Consider the following 22,712-nt stretch of genomic DNA (forward strand, 5'->3'; position numbering starts at 1 on the left):
TTTGGCCATTCACATCAGTCCCTGCCCCAGTGGAGCTTACAATCTATATTCCCTACCACAGCTCACAGACAAACGCACTAGGGTTATTTTTTGTTGGGAGCCAATTAACCTACCAGTATATTTTTGGAGTATGGGAGGAACCTGGAGTACCCGGGGGAAACCCACGCAAGCACAGGAAGAATATACAAACTCCACACAGTAAGGACCGTAGTGGGAAGTGAACCCATGACCTCAGTGCTGTGAGGCCGTAATGCTAACCATTACACCGTCTGTGCTGCCCTTCTGTAATAGCCCCTAAATGACAAGGAGCACATTGGAAAGATCCTAGTTCTAATGATTCTGAGTTGGACGGATCAGTATATTTGCAGATGGGAATTTAAATTTTTTTGCAAATGTCCGTTTTATTCTAAATTTGGACAGGAATTGGCCGGATCTGTGTTTCCGTGAAAGAGGGAGTCTCTGGGTGGTAACTGGATGGGGACAATGCATTCACACGTAACCTCCCTGCGCATCGTGCATACAGGTTAGGGAAGCCTGTGTCTGATGGATGCCTTAATCAGGTCCATTGTAACAACTGTGACACATTTAATAAGGTAATAGCTAAAGGCTAAAACACAACAAATATGCATTGAAGTTCTTAAACTCTTTGCTGGGCCCGAGCATTGAACGTGCGGATTCAATTGAAACTTGATCATGAGTGTGGAGGAAATTGGACAGATCCAGCCATTCAATGCTCAGTCTGAGCAATCAGATCCTATTTAGATCCCTATTAGCGCAGTCATCAGATGTCCACACACTGGATCGCAATGGAGGAACACTTTGGTTTTGCATTGGTGTGACATTGACCACACATCACAATATAAGGTGCAGGCCTACTCTCCACTATTTGGTTTTGCACTGGTGTGACACTGACCACACATCACAATATAAGGTGCAGGCCTACTCTCCACTATATGGTTTTGCATTGGTGTGACAGTGACCACACATCACAATATAAGGTGCAGGCCTACTCTCCACTATTTAGTTTTGCACTGGTGTGACACTGACCACACATCACAATATAAGGTGCAGGCCTACTCTCCACTATATGGTTTTGCATTGGTGTGACAGTGACCACACATCACAATATAAGGTGCAGGCCTACTCTCCACTATTTGGAAATAATTCTGCAAACTAAAGTGCACCTAGATGTAAAGACAAGTTGGAAAATCAGAAGAGTCACACTATGCAAATGACTAAACATCACATGAGTTCCAACCTCCTGCCCCTACAGCTTCCCAGTTCCTGACATTCAATGTTTCTCCGTTTACATTTAATCATGAGAAGGAGCGACATCTGTGCCGCATTTATTATTTGTGGCACTTTTGTGATTAAAACTTTGTTTTATATTAAGCAAAGTGCTCATAGAAATGTGCTGCTCCACTGGAGTGAGACTGGAAAGAGTAAGATGAAATCCCATTAACAATTTAGGATGAGACTTGATCTCCGTCATTTCTACTGGGGCAAAGATACATTTAAATTAATCCCTCCTTACCCCATTATCGCACTGTAATAATAAGACTCCCCAGTCTGGAATCCCATAATGCACTGCTCCACAAAAGCAGTCTGTACTAAGAAGGTACGCATCACTCCACCCAGCTTCCTAGCTCAAGAGATATCTACGGTATAGCAATTGAACGGTCATGGTTACCCTCCAGCATCAGATCAGATGCATACGACTCATTGAATAGAGGTGACAACATACCTGGAATCAGAGATGAGGGGTTTATAGGTTTTTGTGGGGGTTCTGTCTCTTCTACTGGAGGGGTCTTTGCTCTCTTTTCATCCAGTAATTTCTGTAATTGACCTTCAATTCTGATAGAGTCTTTAGTAATGATGTCAATTCTAGAACACAACACAGTAACATCAGGAGAGATTGAGGGGGAGATATTTCTGTATAACACTACTTCTATGTTATTATTTATTATTATTATTATTATTATTATTATTATTATTATTATTACCAGTTATTTATATAGCACACACATATTCCGCAGCGCTTTACAAAGAGAATATTTGGCCATTCACATCAGTCCCTGCCCCAGTGGAGCTTACAATCTATAATCCCCATCACATGCGCACACACAGGGGTTAATTTTTGTGGGGAACCAATTAACCTACCAGTATATTTTTGGAGTATGGGAGGAAACCGGAGTACCCGGAGGAAACCCACGCAAGCACAGGGAGAATATACAAACTCCACACAGTTAGGGCCGTGGTGGGAACTGAACCCATGAGCTCATTGCTGTGAGGCCGTAACGCTAACCATTACACTGTCTGTGCTGCCCAAATTTATACTCTGCTTCACGTTTAGATTTATAGCTCATACACAGCTCAGTAAACCTGACCTCAGCTGATGCAATATGGGACTGATTTTGAGACAATGACAAAGTTTGTGGCCACAAAACCGCCCCGTTGCCTGATAACAAACCCGTACAAATCAATTGGATCATTATGAGACAATTTGTTCAAATTGATCGGCAGATGACCCTGATTGGTCTGTACATGGTCATAATCCACAGTGATGCCTAAGTAGCCAAGTAGCTGGACCTAATCCAATTATGCGTCGTCAAATAGAACGCTAATCCGGTGACTCTCCCCGCGTGAATATCAACAAGTATCACAAGAGTGCAGCTCCCGGATGCCAGCATCAGTGATAACAACACATTTTCATGAATCACTGACAATCTTGCTACCACCTGTCTGACAGCTCCGTTGCTCGTTTTCTGTGGTACATGAGTGTTGTGGGCTCGGAGGCCAATGTCTTTAGCTTGCCACGTAGATGGGTGGCATCTATTTCTCCCTGTTTGATGGCATCAATAAACTCATCATATTCTTTTTTGATTGAAATAAGTAGACCTTTATAGTCGGTGCAATACTCAATCACCTGAAAATGAAATATGTTTAAATTGACATTATAATGCATATGGACTTGTCAAACTAATTACTGCTGTTTAGATGTTTCCCTGCTGCATACAGGCAATCCAACAACTGGGAGACGCTTTTATTTTATTAATCCTGCAAACTGGCACATAGCGAATTTGTGAGTTAAAGTCGACCAGGAGGGGCTGCATTCACTAAATGAGGGGATTTATTAAAACATATGGTGCAAGAGCAATGATGTCCTGTAACTCCTAGCAACCAATCAGATACTAACTTTTAGCAGTCCAGTGTAATCTAACTTGTGAAAGCTAACATCTGATTGGTTGCCAAAGTTTACTGGACATATATTATTTTATTAAGTAAGCTCTTCAATGTATATTTTGGGGTCAATGTAATAGCCTGCGACTCACAGGCATCGGCGAGATCACGGCGAGTCTGCCCAATGTTTTAAAATAACAATCATTTAAAAGGCAAAACCAGGTTGGTTTCGACTTGCAAATGATTGCCACTTTGAAACATTGGACAGACTTGTTGGGGAGTCGCTGATTCTTCCATTTCGCAGACTATATAAATATAAATGGTCTGTGCTAAATATAATGCAGTCACCTTATCGAAGACTTGTGCATAGATAATACACTGCTGCTCCGCATCAAACTGACCCGCATCCGACAGTTTCTCCACCTCCGTCTCTATGAACTCTTCAATGCTGATCAGAAACCTCTTGTCGCTGGCACTAGCGATGGGTGACAGTACAAGAGTTCTTGCTTTTCCACGGAAAGACTTCATAATTACAGAGGATCTATCTGATACGTCTTCACACCTGGGCGCAAGAACATAGTCATTGATAATGTCTGGGAACCCATAACTCATCAGAGAAAAATGAGGCCAGGTACATTTAAAGGTCATTTCTAACTTCTGTGTATATTAAGCAACCCTATTCCTCACCTAAATTAACCTGCGTAGGTCCCTGAAGCATTATGGCTGGATCTTTGGTAATTTGGGGAAAACAAGGCATATATGATATACGTTGGACACCTATTCTTGAAATAAGTGTTAGCTTTGACAATTCATCTCTAGATTTATCATTTGTTCTAAATATTTTCTTTAGCAATGGAGAAAGGAGATAAAATGTGATTCTATGGCTCTATTCAACCAAATGGAGGAGTGACCAATGTATATGGTACCACCCATATGTACAAGCAGTGCCAGATTAAGGACTACATGGGCCTGGAGCTGACATTTATGAAGGGCCTATTGTGTGCTGCCACAGTGAGTTTGACCAGCATGGTGGGGGTGAGGTCGGCCGAAAGCAAATTGATTAAGTAAAGAGCATCACCTCCTGAGTACAAGTGGATGTGATGTGCCTCCATTGGATGCTCGTAGTCAACATTGTGGGCAATAAACCATCATAGTAACCATGACGAGCACCCCAATATAATAAACATTCATGGAAACACCAGACACCACCAGAGAGCACTGCAAATCACAGCGTGTAGGTTGGCATCTTATATTGACATGATGTAACTGTTTAGAATGATCATTGATTACATTATGAGTAAACTGTAAGTTAGAGATACTGTAAACAAGATAATCAGTGTTCGGTTTAGTAACTGGCAAACCAAAGGTTAATGTAATTCTTCACTAATATCAGGGCCAAACAGCCTTTGTTTCTATAAAGAAAGGCAGCATCAAAGTACCCAACGTGGAGGCCAATAATTAATCTGTAAATACAGCAGATCAAGTGGCTCGGCGTGGCGGCCAGTGCAGCACATGTCAATGCAGCATACCATATGTTCATTGACTGGGCACAGCGGCCAGTAACATACCTGTAAGTGCAGAAAGGAGCATGTTAATGCCACACAACACCAACATGGCATGGCAGCCAGCAATTACAGTGTTAAAACAAAGTACAACTGTCACAGCGCACTAGTCGACAGAGACCCAGGTCAACTTTCCAAAAGTAGCCTGTAGTGTCCAGTATAGAAATTATGGACTATATAAGCATAGTGTATGTGGCAGCAAAGCCAATCTTATCATAGATAAGGATAACAAATCTCACAACAGGCAACAGGATTACTCCACCACTTCAGTACATGTTAGTTCTTTCCTCAAGGATACAGGGCCTGATTCAGTTGTACGCCATCGCTCTTGCAAATGTGTACGCAGAGGACCTGTGAATATAGGCTAATGCCGCAGCTGTCTTGATACGTGTTGAAACGCCCACCTGCAGATTTGCAGATCCAAGCGTCTGCGTCCATAGATATTACCATTAGCAGCTTTCAAGTAACCTTATGCCTGCGCAGAATAGCCTCCTGAACTGAGATGCCATTGTTACTGCGAATGGGATCACAGTCACAGGCGGCGACCCTTCCCAAAAACTGCTGCGACACGCCTGCGTTTTTGCTGTCACTCCCCATTACTTACCCCAAACAGTCCTTGCCTGTAAATTACATTGCGGGTAAAAAGTTGCTGTGAGCGACTACAGTAATGTACTTTTACACATGTACTGTGAGACTTAGGGTCCTATTTACTACATTCCGCATTAAAATTAGGGATGTTCAGGCTTGGATAATTTCGAATCTGCACGCCGAGTTCGGATTTTTCCCTCCAAAAATCGGGTCTCAGAAAGAGGCAACACGTCATCTTTCATGGACAGCCATCATCTTCCATGGTCTTTTGTCCAGGAATGATGATCTTTGTCCATGAAAGATGACGTTTTGCCTCTTTCCGAGACACGATTTTTGAAGGGAAAAATCCGAACTCAGCGTACAAATTCGAACCTATCTGAGCCTGCATATGCAGATTGTAGTGTGAAATTTCCAACTGAATTCGCAATGTGAATTCAGGAAATACCACAGGGATTTATTAAAAATCACTTGCAGGGACAGAGCTTGCGATAAAGCTCTGTCCCTGCGAATCCCCTCCGCGGCCTTATCACTATATTTTTCGTAAAAAATACAGTGGAAAGGTGGTGCGCATGTGCCAACCGGACACAGCTACCCCAGCTGTTTTAGCAACTGATCGGCTCACAGTGCAGGAGGGGAGACCAGCTGACCGGAGCCACAGAGGATATCACCGGAGCCCCGATCACTGGTCCTGGACTCGGGTACTGTAAGTTTTTTTTTTTGTAGCAATAATCAGCTTGTGGTCTGTTTAGACCACAAAGCTGATCACTGGGGCTGGCTCCGAGGCTCTGCTCTGCCGGTTAGACCAGAACAGGAGACGGTAAGCGGGTGTAACCCTGGATAACGCCACCTCTAGGTGGCGTTATTATCACAGGCTTTTTTTTCTAAATTTATTTTTAGTAACTCTCAGGCAGATCGCATTTCCCATTACAATTATGGGAAATGCAATCTGCTTACTAAAAATATGGGATAATTAGAGTTTGGAGTAGAATTTTACAAATTCTACTCCAATTGCACTTTCGTAAATTTAGGTGAAAATAAAATAATGTGAAAAGGGTGTGAAAACACCCGTTTTCACTTTATTTTAGTAAAAATAATGTTAATAAAAATACAGCCCTTAGACACGTGCAGATATACAATATTCGCTCAATTGCATAAATATCGGCATAGCGACAACTCTGCATCAGGACAACAGTACAGAAAACACACTCACCTTAAATAATCTTCACCCATGTGCTCAGACACCGTACTGGCCAGAAACAAACGCCGCAGGATGGCGCCATCACTATGTGTCCGTTTCTGGCTGGTATATAATATATATATGTACATATACACATATATATATGCATACATATAAACATACTGTATGTATGTATATATATATATATATATATATATATACATACACACACTATTATATATATATATATATACACACACACAGTATATACACATACATACATTATATATACACATACCTACAGTGTGTGTGTGTGTATATATATATATATATATACACATACATACACACCTACACACAGTATATATATATATATATATATATATATATATACACACACACAGGGCCAACAAATATATGATACTGGTTCAAACAACAGCATTATTAAAATATTTTGTCAGCTCCTGCATACCTTTTTACGGAGGCACTGTCTGAGGCTCGGTTGAAGGGAGGGACACCTTGATCACTGTTCATCATCATCAGCAGCCAGCAGGATACCCTGATCAGCAGCCTACACAGAACGACTGACACCTCGGTGTCAGGACAGGATCAGCGGTCACCCGGCCGGGCCGCCTTCAAGGACCTGAGGTTGAGCTTGGCCACTTTTGGTAGGGGCAGCACATAAGTGACGTCATGCGCAGCAACATCACACGGCGCGGAGGAGACCCCGAGAGGCCGAGACATTATAGCGCAGGGAGGGCTAATAGTGAAGCCTTCCACTGCGACGCTATACTTAGGGTTTATACTCGGGGAGGAGGGTATCAGCGGCCCGCCGGGATTTCATGTGTGCGGGACCCAGGCGGCCGCAGGCTGTAGCAATACAATTTCTTTCCTGTCTACAGAAGATGCTGCTGTGGGCCTATTTTGCTGGTGGGCCTGGAGCTGAAGCTCCACCCGCCCCATTGTTAATCCGGCCCTGTGTACAAGCCCTTAATTCTGTGAGAGCTCCACCATTGAAGCTGAATTGTGAATCTTCTGCTCGGTGTAACTCGGTGCAACTTATTAAACATGCATCTGTGGCAAGCCAAGTAGTTGAACGGATGACATTGAATGTCCAGCCACTTATGACATAATATTTACAAACAAAACCATTTCGCTATTTGGATAACTGCCGCACAACCATTACCAACCCAATCAATGTTCCCCCTATTTTATTTTACAATTCATTAGAGATGGGCACTTATAAATGTTGTGGATCTGTAAGCTACACCATGCACGGACAGCCTCTGTGGGGTACCACATGTGTGACTTATAGTTCTCCTCCCCCAACAGCTGCGCAGTCAACAATTTTAAAATAATTGATGAGCAGGTGCACCTATAAATACTACACATTGCAGATCACACTATAGCACCATCATTCAGTGTTATTTTTTTTAATGGTGAAATTACATATTAAAACATCTAATAGTTAACACAGGGAGGTTATCCAGTTGCCTGGAAGGAATCAGTATGACATCTCAACAGTTGGGATGCCGCTGTCAGTCTACAATCCCGACAGGGGAACTGTAAGTAGTGTTCCCCTGCCCTATTCATCCCCTAATCCTAACCCTCCTTACCTGCACCCTAACACTAACCCTCCCTACCCAGCACCCTAACCCTCCTGGTAAGTGCCTAAACCTAACCTCCCCCCAGTAGTGCCTAACTCTAACCCCCCTGTCTGGAGCCTAACCCTAACCTTCCCTCTCCTGCAGCCTAACCCTAACTCCCTCCGGGGTGCCTTAATCTAACCCTCCCCGCTCGCAGCTAATACCTACCCGACCCCGCCATACTTACGATCGGGATGCCAGCTGTCGTGATTCCAGCGTCAGCATCTCCAGCCATGTTGGGATTCAGGCGCTTCTAACGCTGATCGAGATTCCGGCGCCAGGATTTCGGCAGCCGGCATCCCGCCGTAGGTATATTAAGTATATTAACCGCATCCCGCCTGGAAGCTCCCCTACCCGGCCAATGCCATGACCACCATAGCAGTATATTTATAATTGGCTAAATTCAAGCCTGGACTTCACCTGGTTTTAATCAGCCTGTGTAAATCATAAGTGTCCTGGATTAAAGAAATTATGGTAAGCCTATGTCGGAGGCAGACGGTAGCTGGCAAGTGCTAATTATGACCTCTTCATGGGTGGCCACACTCGCTCTAAAATCAAGCATTTGGAATCCTCCCGCTAGAATACCTGCATTTGCATCTCTTAATTAACTTTTCCAGCCTAGACAAGAACAGGTATTGAAAGTTGTATCCAGTACACATACTAAGCCGGTGGTTCCCAAACTTTAGAATCGCGGCTCCCCAGAGTATCAGCATTTTTTCCAGGGCTCCCCTGGGGCAAAAGTTTATTGATAAATTCAGAAATAATTAAATTAAGTAAATTGTGCTTATATGTCACCCCTAGGTTAAGCTATGTGGTGACTGTCAGAGTTGCGCTTCTTTTTGTCCACATATATTTTGATTGGCAGCCATTAGCACTGGTTTTGCAAATCACACTGACTAAAAATCATGTTATTCTGTACCGGAACACCAACCCGGGGCACCCCTGCAAGTGCCCTGAGGCACCCCAGGGTGCCGTGGCGCCCAGTTTGGGAACCACTGTACTAAGCAATTGCTCACTGATGCTGCTGTACCGTATTTAGGGGTCCTGGCTGTCCTGGCAAAGTGAAGGACTCGACTAACTAATATGTCGGTACTTGTGTACTTTACGGACTCATTGCAGAGAGAACCCAAGTATCCTACACTCATTATTATTATCAATCATGGTAATGTCTAAATCCCCTTCACGGAGAGGACCCTGACGTCATCAGCCAGTGTCCAGAGTCATTCCCAGTGTCCAGCGTCATTCCCTACCATCCAAGTGGGCATAGAGGGGGAATACAACCTTGCGGCGAGTGTAGCGATCCACCGAGACCGAAGCTGGCGAGTGCAGCAGGGGACAACTTTCTTCTTTAGGTGGGGACAACTTTTGGTACTTGTGTACAAAGTACACAAGTACCATTTAAAACATTTATTGGGTTCTCTCTGCAATGAGTCCGTAAAGTACACAACTACCAAAATGTCTGTTCAGCTGCATTGCAGCATTATGACGTTGCATTCGCCGCACTTTTGGGCCACAACACCATGGAGGCTCTACGACGGAGCACAGTGCCTGGAGCTCGGGCCTACAGGCTAGTATGGGGTAATTTGCGGAGAACTATCCTCAGTGTCTGGTGGCTCTAGTGTTAGAATTTGTGGGTGGCTGAGGTGGGCAGTGCCAGGCTCCTCCCCGACTGGCGCCCCTGGCGAGTGCCATCCTGGCCAACTGGTAGTTACAGTAAGTCTATGGACATGTCGAAGGAACGTGACATGGAGGAGAGAGAAGTGCTACACACCTGGGAGTCCCCACCTTGCTCGCTGCGCCCGCCTGATGTTACCCAGCCATAGCCCCTGTCACACACCTGAGGGTTCTGGCATAGGGATCTGGGTACACACACTCGTTGCTAAGGGGGTTGTCAGGGGGCGTGGTCCTCTGAGAACGGGCGGAGTCACAGGAGGATGATGGGAAATGTAGTCTGCTGGCAGCATTACTCAGCCTCTTGCCGCTATTCCCGTACACCTCAGACCGGCCTCCCCCCATGTACTATGGCCCAATATCAGCACAGTAACCGGTCACCCATCCCACCTGACAGCCGGGGAAATGGCCGTAGCAGCCACCATGGCCACACATAGATACTACAAGTCCCAGCAGCCACCGCGTCGCCCAGGCCCCCGGCAGAGGGAGGGGCAGCTCACACGGTGATGATGGGTACAGGGCGAGGGCGGCGTGTGACGGACACCAGGGAACACGTATGTGTATGTGCGTGTAACGGGTGCTGGGCCATGTGACACATGACGGGTAACACTTAGAGTCAGGCGCCGCCCGGGACAGCTCGCCCCGCCCACTCCCCCTGCTTGGCAGCCTGGGAAACCCCGCAGCCGCCGGAAGAGGCCCTCTCTCTGGGATCCGCCATTAGCAGGAGGTGAGTGTGGCGGACCCGCTCCCGGGTATCGGGACATAAAACCGGGACTCCCCGCGTTACATGTGTGTCTAACCCCCCTCCTCTCACCCCACAGGGGATCCGCCGCCGTCATGCAGATCTTCGTGAAGACTCTGACGGGGAAGACCATCACCCTCGAGGTACGGCCGGGGCCCCGCTCCACGTGTGCCGGTGTGGTGGGGGTCTCTGTGTGTAGCGCTGCAGAGGGGCGCGGGGAGTTGCTTCTGTGCCATGCGTGACACATCCACGCGTGAGCCTGGTGCCCGCTGTGTGCTGGGGTTACACTATGCTATGTACCCTGGAGGTGCAGGTTTTAAGGATATCCATGCTTGAGCACTATTAGTACAGCAGTCAGTGTCATGCAGCCATCTGCGCTGGAATTTCCATGAGACCTGGCCTGTCAGGGTGCCTAGATGACCGAGTTTTGGGGAAATACTGTATTATAGTGGGGAGGGGGTGGTATAATGCTCTGTGGCTGGTCAGACATGGCAGCTGTGTAGTGTCTGGGGATTCCCCATACTACAGTACATGTATGGGGGCTGCTGTATACTGTGGGCTTTACAGTAATGTGCAATACATACTCAGCTCATACATGTGTTGTACTGATGGCATGTGTGCTGCATACCCTGCTCTTACATGTACTGATGGCAGGGGTGCCACATACTACAGTACATGTATGGGGGCTGCTGTATACTGTGCTGCATTGAGGGGGTTTACAGTAATGTGTAAGAAACATACTCAGCTCATACATATGTTGTACTGATGGCATGTGTGCTGCATGCTCTGATCTTACATGTACTGATGGCAGGGGTGCCACATACTTTGGTCATACATGTTCTGTACTGAGTGACATAGGGACCTCCTTGTTAGTGCTGACATCTCAAGATTACCTGTGCTGCTCTATTAGGTAGAACTGTAAAACTGAGATGCCAGTGAATGGGATGTGCAATTCTAAAATGGCACATCCTGGTTATGCCAATTAATTGAATCCCCAACCCCCTTGTCTGTTAGCTATTTATAACACAAAACGGGGTAATAAGTGTGGGGCAAATGATGATCTCATGTTTCTGCTCTATGAAGTGCAATACATTTTATTCAGAGTACCAAGCCAATGTACACAATACAGGGATGCTACTTGTAAATGTAAAGCTGGGTACACACTGAGACAATGTTGGCACGAATTGTACTTTCCGGCTGAATCCGAATGACATATTGGGCGTATCGCTCAGTGTGTGTGTATACCCAAAATGTGCACTCCCGTGGACAGGACGAGGTGGTATTCCGTTGTACATTGCCTCATTCTGATGTGTACCCATGATCCGATATGTCAGGCTGACGTCAGCTGGGTACACCGCTCAGTGGGCACGATTCTATTCAATGCGAAGTGAATAGTGCTGGGAATCGGCTCCCGGAGCTATTCAATTCATCGCGCTGTTTTTGCGCCTAAACACCCTGTTTAAGGCATGAGAACGAGCCTTCCCCTGACCTAACTTGGTGCAGAATTGAACAGCTCTGAGAGCTCATTCCTGGCGCTATACACCGTATTTAATTGAATCGTGCCCAGAGTGTACCCAGTTTATGTTTGCATTAAGGACACTGGGTTTCTTTTCCCCATCTGCCTATGTGTAGGCATTGGTTACAATATGTGGTGCCTGTTTGCACTGTGAGCACCTAATCTCTGCGTCAGTCTTTATTGGTGAATATTAATGGGGTTTGATCTTTCCACCAGTACTTTATTGCTGATGTAATTTTGTAGGTGTTATTACTGGAAGCATTGTACATGGTTGTAAATGTGATTCTAGCAGGAATGTGTCTTGTCCTACATATTTCTATTTATTTAAGCCATAAGAGAAGTCTCCCCTATGAACAGTGTTCAGAGGGAAGACCCTGATGATATACGAGGCCATCTAGTAGTCATACTATTACATGTAGTCCCTGTTCTATATATGGTAACTACTGGAGGGAGAGAATGTCACCATGCTGCCTGTTTCTGTGAATGTGGTGTTTGAAGATTTTATTCTTTTCCTGTGGCCATTGATTATCAGGACATCATGTTCTTATTTTGAAGGTTTTTCTTCTTTTTTTTTCTCCATGAAACCAGTTCAAACGGCCAGTCACATCTTCTGCTTATTTGTGGTGCAACAGACTTTTATTGTGACTTTACCATTGGCCATGTCACTTTTATATTATAAATGTGCGATTGCTCATCTTTAGAGAATGATAATCTAGAATAACAGACGGTCAGTAAATAATTACAGGCAAAAATGTTTCTAAATTCTAAAATTAAGCTGCGTGTAACTAAAGTTGTGTTGTGTCTATAAAACATGTTTTTGTTTTCTAGGTTGAGCCCTCTGATACTATCGAAAATGTCAAGGCTAAGATTCAGGATAAGGAAGGTGGGTCCTAGTGATGCTGTGTATTTGCCTGCTATATTGCTGTATTCAGCTTCCGAGCTGCAATCGGCCCATTAGGTCTGACAGCTCATTGGTTACTGTGTAAGGGGGCACAAAGCAAACGTGAGACCCCTAACATCTGCTAATAAGAGATCTCTGCATAGTAACCGCAGTATCTTCCATGCATTTTAATAACTTACACTATAAATGGTTAATGTACATGTCAGTCACATGATGGAACATCAAACAACCAGTGGTTCCGTAGTGACTTTGTAATGTGCTCCTCCAGGTATTCCTCCTGATCAGCAGAGGTTGATCTTTGCCGGCAAGCAGTTGGAAGATGGCCGCACACTCTCTGATTACAATATCCAGAAGGTAGGTATTTTCTAAACGCAGAAAACTATTCTGTTGCTTGTTTAGATGGGTATTGGGTGTAATGTGTCTTCTAACTGGTTTATGACATATTCTGCAGTCTTATAGGGGAATTCAATATGGAGCGAAAACTCAGTTTTTGCGTTCATTTCGCACCTATGACGTCATTATCGCAGGTTTTAGTTTTACACCGTATTCAATTTCAAAGACTTTTCGCAGGTTCGAAAAGTCTTTGATAAAAAATGGGGATTACTTTTCACCATTGAATAGGTGTCGAAAAAAAGTGCAGAATTGGGGTTTAGGGGTGCAGGCTTAAACAAAAATAGCCTGCACCCCTGGGAATGACATTTTTAAAAATAACTGTCAAAAAAAAGTTTAAAAAAAAAGACACCCCAAAAAATTAATTTAAAAATTGGGGGGGAAAAAAAAGGGAAAAAATTGTTTAAAACTAGGGAAATAGGTTCAGGGCTGTTCTGTAAGTTTGCGGCAGGTGTATTCTAGAATTATTAGCGGCAGGTGCACAATTGCAGAATTTAAAAAAAAATTACTTTAGGGACATCAAAATATGCTAGTACCCATTTTCATGTACCCCAAATTTGATGGGACCACTTAAAAAACCAAAAAAATAACCTAAGTGCTCTTCTGCATCACTTCTTCAATGTCGGGGGAAAAAAGCACCTGCTGCAGCTATTTAAATCCCCGACTTTCATTTGCAGGCTAAAATGGGGGTACCCATAGTGATCCCCCATGTTTTTACAGCTTTAGGGGGTCCTACAATTTTTTCCTGGAAAACTTCGTAGTTTATCGCAAATCCCACTTCGCCAGGTCCCGTTTCCATTCATTTTATATTGAATACGGGGATAAAGCGGGCGCGCGCCAGATACTTTATCCCAGGAAAATCTCCGATGTGGAGCGAAAAGCCCAGCACGGACTTTTTGCTCCCATATTGAATACCCCTCTTAGAATGATGCCACTCTAACACTGCAATAGTGTAGATTTTAGCTGAGCATATGTAGATTCTCTGAATGAATGTGTTTGGTAAAACTTAGTACACGTTACCTGCCATGTAAACTTTTAAACTGTCACTAAAGTTACCACCTATTGAGCACCTCGTATAAAGTTAGTAATTTGCCATGAAAAGTGACATATGTTGTTAATTAAATCTGGATGTGAGGACGGCGGGAGTTGCGGATGTAAAAACTCACTTCAGACTTTATTTGCTTTCTGTTGTGATTAAGTTTTAAGGCCGTATTCAATTAGAAGCAAAGTCTGTTTCCGCAATACTTTTTCACCGATTTCATTTATCCCCATATTCAATTGTAGCGTCTTTTCACCAGTGCGATAACGCAATGTAATAGGCAAAAAAGTTTAGCCTATGAATACCCGGCGGAGAAAGTGCAGAAGTGGGGTTTTGGGGTGCAATGTTTCAAGCTGCAAAATACTATTCTTCACCACTTGCTGGAAGATGCTAAATAGCGCCTGTTGAGACCATTTAAAAACCCCAAATACCTTTAGAAGGGCTATTTGGGAGTACCCATAGTGATCCCCCATGTCAGTGCATCTTTTGGGGGGTGTCAGCCTGATTTCCCCAAAACTGACAGAACTTTTTGGCGATTTCAGATTCGCTGGGTCCCATTTTCGCACATTTGCAATTGAATACGCGGGGACGCGCGCGATAACTTTCCCTGGCAAAACCTCAGATGACGGCAAAGTCCGGCCTCTGACTTTTCGCTCCTAATTGAATACGACCCTTACTTGAGTACATCGTGTGTAGGTGAAATGTGATTGTTTTCTCATAATGCCATAGGCATAATTCACCTTGCAGAAGCCACACTTCAGATGTGTGTAAGCTTGTGACTTTGACCCTTTAAAAGATGACTGTGGTGTGGGGATTAATGTCTAACATTCACTTATCTAAATAGTGACCTGACTTGTTTGTTTCTGTGTGTGGCTTTGAAGGAGTCCACACTTCACTTGGTGCTGAGGCTCCGCGGTGGTGCTAAGAAGAGGAAGAAGAAGTCTTACACCACACCCAAGAAGAACAAGCATAAGAGGAAGAAGGTCAAGCTCGCGGTGCTGAAGTACTACAAGGTAACGAGACCTGACGCGTTCTGCACTACTGGTAATTGTTAGCATTCAATGCTTTGAGGTTGCTTCCATTGAATTGGTGAGCATCATGCATTCAGTACCGATTTTATCCTAACTTCTATTTACCATTGAGCAGCACTTTACAGAGAATGTTTAACTATCTTTACCCCAGTAGGTCTTAGTCAGTATCCCTCTTACTTGTGTTAATGGGAAGCCAATTTACCTCCCATGAGATTGTGGGAGGAAACCCACAGATGGGGCCCATGTTGACAATGAGTGCATAACTCTTATGGAGCATACACACGGTCGGATGAACGATCTGAACAACGATTTGAACTATGAATGATTTTTGGCTGCATTAAAATGAATGGAACCGTCCAAATCTGACTTCAAACACATCAGATGTCAGATATCGAAATGGTGAGCGCCTCCAAGTCTGACACCCTATGGGCAGACGCAATAGCCAGAAGAGTCTTTGCAGTGAGCAATTTGATGTCTATTGAGTCCAGGGGTTCAAATGGAGGTCCTTGTAGTGCCTGGAGAACGCTCATCGTTGAGATGTCAGATTTTCCTTCAGATATGAACGATTGAACGATTTTTTAAATCGTTAACGTTCAGATCTGAAGAAAAATCTGTCCGTGTGTATGCCCCATTATGCTGTGAGGCAGCAATGCTAACCACTGTGGCACTCCACATGGAAACTAAAATCTTTAAAATGCTTGTCTGTATATTTGAACAAGATGCTGGCGCTCAAGTGAGTTGGGCTAAATGCAAATTCAAAAACTATATTTTTGTGTGCGACACAATAGTGTGTTTCAGGCATACATTAAACTAAATGTTCCATACATGTTAATTTATTGGTTTATCCATTCTATTTTACTTGTTCTGGAGACTGGTGAGACCCATCTGTTCTGTGGCCTAGAGATCTCCTCTTACTTGGTAACCAGTGATGTCCCCTCTACTGTGCTACAACAGTAATAGGATGCGTTACTGGTAAGGGGGGGGGGGGACACATGGCCGGACTGCAGATAAGAGTCAGTTATCGATCTTGGTGAGAACATTTATTACAATGTACACTTGGATAGTACAAACCTGTGAAATCCTTTATTTGTAATTACTCTTATCTCTTGTAGGTCGATGAGAATGGTAAAATTCACCGCCTGAGGCGTGAGTGCCCATCAGACGAGTGCGGCGCTGGAGTCTTCATGGCCAGTCACTTTGACAGGCACTACTGTGGAAAGTGCTGTCTGACATATTGCTTCAACAAGCCTGAGGACAAGTAAATGTGTACAGGTGTTAATAAAAATTCCACCCAGACTTAAAGTCGTCTTTTTATTGTTGAATATAAAGAAAAAAGTTTCCTGTAACTTCTCTAGTTCTTAATCTGTGACTTGAATAGTTTGCTGTGGTCTCCTGACATTTTAATTGCCAGCTGCCTGCTGTAGCTGGATGACTGCTGGGTACACACAGTTTTGCAGCAGTAACTTCTAAAAAAAAAAAAAAAAAAAAAGGCTCAGTTACATCTGAAGCTAATAGCTGGACAGTGGTAATTAATGTTGCTGTTGGAATATGTGCCTTCCATTGCTTGGAATGGTCTTTATAAAATCCCAAATTTCTGTCAAGCTAACAGGAGGATCCTTTATCCATCATAAAAGGAAACTGAGCTTTCCTAGTATATAAACTTTACCACAATAGCCCAAGTGACTTGTAGCAGATCGTAAAACATCTCTGCTCAAGACCTAATGCTGGGTACACACTGGGCGATCAATTGATCGGCCAATCTATCTGCTGGCAGTCTGCCAGTGTGCACAGACGATAGGTCTGAACCACGTAGTTCAGACACATTTCATTGGCTGTGCTGTACAGCCGATGGACAGATATGTTCACAGACATATCTGTCCATTGGCAAGTGTGTACGTGCGGTCTGCTGACCACCTGTACGATTTCAGGTATGTACCCACCTTTACATTTAATGCAGAGTGTAAACAGGTTACCGATTCTTAAGAAGAGATTAGAACGGGTGGAGAACCTTTTTTCTGCCGGTGGCCATTTTGAGAATATATAGATAGATATATATCTAACACACACGACTGTTGCAGGCCTAGCCCCCTCCGTGTGATGTTACACTGGGACGGGGCCACAAGCGCCAGTGATTACAGCAATGCCTGGAGCATCCTGAGGATGTTATGGGGAGCTGTAAGGGCAGTGGTGTGACCGTCTGAATCATCCTAAGAACGCTCCAGGTGGCACAACTGCATAGATTCTGGCCGCAGGGTGCCATTATAGGCACCCTGCTATCCAGATGAGGCTAGCAGAAAAAAAGCTCTGAGGGCCAGACCTAATGATTCGGGGGGCCTTATACAGCCCACTGGCCTGTGGTTCCAGCCCTGGATTAGAACCTCCATGTAGAATAGGGTTGTTGGAAGCTATGCTCACTGTGCTTTGTCTTTAGCGGTCTGAATCGCCCTTCCTCATGTAGGCTAGTGATGATTACATTGGGGGTGGCTGCAGTGTGAGATGTACACTGTATTATTGTGTAATCTAGGAATACAAAGTAGAACTGCCTATGCAATCCTTTTTGTATCCTCTTAACAGGATTGCATAGTTTAATCCTGTGCCTACAAGATTCGGTGTTGATAAATATGTTATGCATTTGGGGACTGAATCTATATACACTGCTTTGCTGAGTGAATATAATAATGGAGCTAAATATACTTGTAGATCAGAGATTAGCACCAATCAGCAGTAAATAGAGAAATATACTCTTTAGATTTGCTCCTTTTATCTTTTGTCCTATGGTGTCCACTGACAGTGGAGTGCAGGCACTAGGCACCAAGGAGTCAACTTTAGTTGAATCTGCAGCATAGGCTCCTCCTCTATAGGCAGCCTGTAACCCTGAGAACAGGTTTTTTTCCCCTTGGTGCTCCAGGAGGAGGGTGCCTTTTGGAAGGGCTGGCAGCCCATGTTAACTTTTTTTTTTTCAGCTCCTCTGAGCTTGGTAGGCAGTCTGTGTGCTGCTGACAGCTCCATTGGCTGGCGCCCTGACCTCCATGGCCAGGGACACCAGCTCTTTCCTCTGCACAAGGGAGAGACCGCGCCGGGGTACAGGTAAGAGGCTCCCAGTTTCTGGGAGCTGCACGCTTAGCGTGTTAGCGGCTATTACCACTGGTGGTCAGAGGCAACCACCAGTGGTCCTGGACAGCAGGGCAGTCTTCTCTGTGCCAACGCTAGAGTACCAGGGACAATTGGCTGTTCAGGGCTATAATGGTGTCCCGGGTAGTTTCCAGGGGGGGGTGGTGCTAGCCCTGTCGCTCAACCCACATCCCCCTCGACAGTGCCTGCTCTGGGTTTCCTGCCGAAGGGCTGCTCTCCTCCCACTGGGAATCTTAACAGTGGCCATTTGCACTGCAATCAGCCTGCCTCAGCAGAGAGTACAGCGTCTGCCTCTCCTATACCTCACTGTCCCGGTACCAGGTTCTCCCCTCCCTCACCTGTTGGTGTGTGGTAGTTGGGAACATTTGTGCCTTTTTCTGGTGTCTTGAGTATCTGAACTTCTCTGATAGGGGGTCATTGAACTGGCACTATACTTATCTGATGGCTAGCCATCGTTTATTTTTCTTATTTATGTATTGTATTTAATGTGCATATAACACTTGTCAGTCACTTACAGATATTACTTTGCCTTCTGTTTATTTCAATAGTAAGATACTTGCACTATTGAGCCTTACTATACCTAGTGCCTCATCCACTTATTTATTTGTGGATTGTGTTCAGTGCTATCCTCTCTGACTCTCACTCTAGTTACTTGCTCAGCATTGGGAGTATTTTTCATTGTACTGATATGTCATCTAAGGGGTCCTCATCCTAGGCCTCCTATTTTGTGTAAAGAAAATTGCTAGTGTGATGCAGGATCTGCTTTCCCAACTAGCAGTGTCTGCTTCCACAGCCATCTAACACTATATGTCGCTCCTCTGATGCTCACAGAACCAGCTTGAGTTCAGGGTCTGTTCCGGGCTTAGTCCAGGTGTCTCCCACCTTACAACAGGCTTTGGCTACGCCAACTTCAAGCACCAAAAAACACTGTAGAGCACCTCTCCTTCCTGCTGAGAACTCCCTATATTGACAGCGTGTCTGAAGAGGAAGATCTGTCCCCGACTTCTGAAGGTGAGGACAACGCTTCATCTGTTCCTAACGATCATATGATGCAGGTTAGAGTTGAGGATCTAGTAAAGGCTGTTAAATCCATTTTACAAACTACAGACTTTCGACACTCCTTCCGCTTCAGAGGCGACTTTCAAGCGCGAGAAGTAGGACCCTTCAGTATTTACCCATTCTGCTCAGTTGGAAAACCACCTGGCAGAGGCATGGTCACACCAAAATAAAAAAATTGGCATACAAACGTTTCTCCCATTTCTCTGAAGGTGCTAAATAGAAATGGATGACTGCCCCCAGCTGATGCACATATTGCCCATTTGGTAAGGTCCTCTACCTATTCTGGATGTGGCATCACTTAAGGATCTGGCGGACCGGAAATTGGAACAATTTCTAAAGTCTGTTTTCACTAATGCTGGCGCAATTGTTCGTCCATCTTTGGCCTGGATATAAAAAGCTATAAGTAGCTGGGCCGATATACTAGACTAAGGCCTTCGCTCTGGAAATCGCCGTAATCTACTTTCAATTGTGGATCTCATTAGGGAGGCTAGCACTTATCTAGGAGAAGCAGCCCTAGATTCTGGTACCTAGGCCTCAAAGATTTCGGCATCGTCTTTTGTTGCTAGAAGGTTGTTGTGGCTGCGTTCCTGGTGTGCAGACAATTCCAAGAAAGCTTTGGAATAGTTTCTTTTCTGGGGAGGTACTCTTGGTCTTGAACTAGATAAAATAGTCTCTATGGTTGCAGCCTATAAGACAGCTTTTTTGCCCTCGGCGGTTCCGAAGGATAAACCATCGTATTTTCGGCCACAAGGCAAATCTAGAGGTCAGCCTCCATCGTCCAAGTACCACTAATCCAAAAGTAGTCAGGCCTATACAGGTCGCCGACAAGCTCCCAAGCCAGCTGCATGACAGGGCAAGTCCCCACCTGGTCCCTTCCAGCGTGGGCGGCCGCCTTCTCTTCGCCGACATATGGATGGAGACTTCTGACTCATGGGTCCGGACCATCGTCTCCAGAGGTCATACCCTAGCCTTTCGGGACAGACAGCCGGTTCAGTTCATTTCCACCGGTCTCCATACAGATGTCGGCAAAGCTGCTGCTCTTCAGTTATTTATTTTTTCTGAAGGCAAGGGTGGTGATCCTGGTGTCCCACCCCACGTTGGGCTGCCTATGAGGGACCCATAGAGCAAGTAGAATGGGCAGATACGGTAGCCAGCACAGGAAGGCTAGCCTGCGTGTAAGCCTGTGAGATAGTCATGCAAAGCCATCTGGCCAGCGTTTCTTGTGGTATCCATACAGGACAAAGAGGGAATCCGTTTTAATGATGGAACTAGTACAGTCCACTTAGATCCTCGGAGCGAAGATCACATCCAAGGAGGCCGTAACCATAATTTCCTTGTTAGTGTGGAAACGAGAGACTACCTTGGGAAGGAAGCCTGGGCGAGTTCGAAGAACAGCCCTGTCCTGATGAAAGATAAGAAATGGTGAGCGCCTCCAAGTCTGACACCCTATGGGCAGACGCAATAGCCAGAAGAGTCTTTGCAGTGAGCAATTTGATGTCTATTGAGTCCAGGGGTTCAAATGGAGGTCCTTGTAGTGCCTGGAGAACCGCTGACAAATGCTACAGGGCCACAGGAAGGACAAAGGGAGATTGTATACAGAGGACACATTGAAGGAAGGTGTGAACATCCGGCAGTGGAGCAATTCTGCACTGGAACCTGATGGATAGAGCAGAGAGGTGTACTTTCAGAGAGGACTGACGGAGTCTGAGATCCAATCAAGCTTAAATAAAGGCAAGGATTCTAGAAACCCAAAAAACCTGACGGTCAAAGCTTCTGGTTGCACACCTCTGGAAGTATCTATGGCACACCCGGTGTTAGATGTGGACGGAGGCTGGCTTATGCGCTCTGAGCATGGTCTGGACCACAGAGCGAGAAAACTCTTTGGACCCCTTAGGGATGTCTCAAGAGCTGCGCCGTCAAAGACTAGCCAGGTCCGGATGTAGACGGGGACCCTGAGACAACAGGTTTGGCCATTGACGAAATTGGAGAGCAGCGTCTAAGGGGAAACTTTGATCGAAGTACCAATGGCGTCTGGGCCAAGCTGGAGCTATCAACAGGACCGTGACCCCTTGCTTGAATTTCCAGAGGACCCGAGGAAGAAGGGACACTGGAGGGAAGAGATACGCCAAATGGAAGGTCCACTTCACTGACAAGGCTTCCACGAAGGCTGCTTCAGGGTCCCTAGTCTTGGACGTGTACACTGGAAGCTTGTGGTTGTATCTTGAGGCCATGAGGTCCACGTCCGGTAGAGCCCATTTGGCCACCCGGAGCTGAAAAGCTTCTAGGTGTTGAGACCACTTCCCGGCATGCACAACGTGATGGTTGAGGAAATCTGCTTCCCATATGAGATCCCTGGGATGAACATCACGGAGATGGCGCTTGGCCCATGTGAGAATGCGTGACACTTCTGCCATTGCTGAGAGACTTCGAGTGCCTCCTTGGTGATTGAGGTATGCCACCGCCGTGGTGTTGTTGGACTTTACTTGTACTGGTCTGCCCTGCAGAATATCCTGAGCCAAAGAGAGCTCTGTAGATGGGTCTGAGTTCTAAGTCATTGATTGGTAAGATCCACTCAGTGGGAGTCCAGCATCCCTGGAAGGAGTGCTGGCTGGTCACTGCGCACCACCTTTGGAGGCTTGAATCCGTGGTGAGGAGCTCCCAATCCGGGATCCAGAAGGGGCGATCCTTGTTGAGGTGGGACGTCTGTAACCACCAGGAGAGGGATAGACGAACTTCCGAAGATAGGACCATTGTCTGGGATCTGATCAGATGGGGAAGCCCTTCCACCTGGAGAGGATTAGTTGTTAAAGGGGCCTGGAGTGAAACTGAGCGAACTCCATGTTGAAGGTGGATACCATGGACCCCAAGGTCTGCATTGCTGAGTGAATTGACACTCTGTGACTATGGAGTAACTTGTGCACTCGTTGCTGCAGTGCGGAGATTTTGTCTGCTGTCAGGAAGATTCTCTGAAATTGAGAATCCAGACAGACCTCTAGATGAACCATCCTTTGAGAAGGGGGTCAGTGAAGACTTTCCAGTTGATCAACCTGATCCTGTAAAAAGGCAATGGTTAACTGA

General features: G+C 45.4%; 2 protein-coding genes across 4 annotated transcripts in view; one reads left to right on the forward strand and one right to left on the reverse strand.

Annotated features, from left to right (window-relative positions):
• Nucleotides 1-10,360, reverse strand: part of CLHC1 (clathrin heavy chain linker domain containing 1) — a 54,686-nt gene extending 44,326 nt beyond the window's left edge. For 2 of the 3 annotated variants that reach the window (XM_088478012.1, XM_088478010.1), the window contains exons 1-4: nucleotides 6,980-8,097; nucleotides 3,529-3,742; nucleotides 2,739-2,926; nucleotides 1,745-1,884 (exon numbers count right to left, since the gene is read on the reverse strand). In XM_088478012.1, coding sequence (XP_088334138.1) covers nucleotides 1,745-1,884; nucleotides 2,739-2,926; nucleotides 3,529-3,742; nucleotides 6,980-7,047 — 610 coding nt within the window. In that variant the 5' untranslated portion in view covers nucleotides 7,048-8,097. Of the gene's footprint in view, nucleotides 1-1,744; nucleotides 1,885-2,738; nucleotides 2,927-3,528; nucleotides 3,743-6,979; nucleotides 8,098-9,924 lie in introns of those variants that run through there. The other variant, XM_088478011.1, reaches the window with a different exon arrangement.
• Nucleotides 10,361-10,466: 106 nt separating this feature from the next.
• Nucleotides 10,467-16,745, forward strand: RPS27A (ribosomal protein S27a). The gene is made up of 6 exons (XM_088478013.1): nucleotides 10,467-10,551; nucleotides 10,646-10,709; nucleotides 12,911-12,965; nucleotides 13,252-13,337; nucleotides 15,294-15,425; nucleotides 16,556-16,745. The coding sequence occupies exons 2-6, from the start codon at nucleotides 10,662-10,664 to the stop codon at nucleotides 16,703-16,705; spliced, it is 471 nt and encodes a 156-aa protein (XP_088334139.1). The 5' UTR covers nucleotides 10,467-10,551; nucleotides 10,646-10,661; the 3' UTR covers nucleotides 16,706-16,745.
• Nucleotides 16,746-22,712: the final 5,967 nt, after the last annotated feature.

Source organism: Taudactylus pleione, unplaced genomic scaffold (assembly GCF_031769625.1).
Source record: "Taudactylus pleione unplaced genomic scaffold, aTauple2 ptg000206l, whole genome shotgun sequence".
Classification (NCBI taxonomy): domain Eukaryota; kingdom Metazoa; phylum Chordata; class Amphibia; order Anura; family Myobatrachidae; genus Taudactylus; species Taudactylus pleione.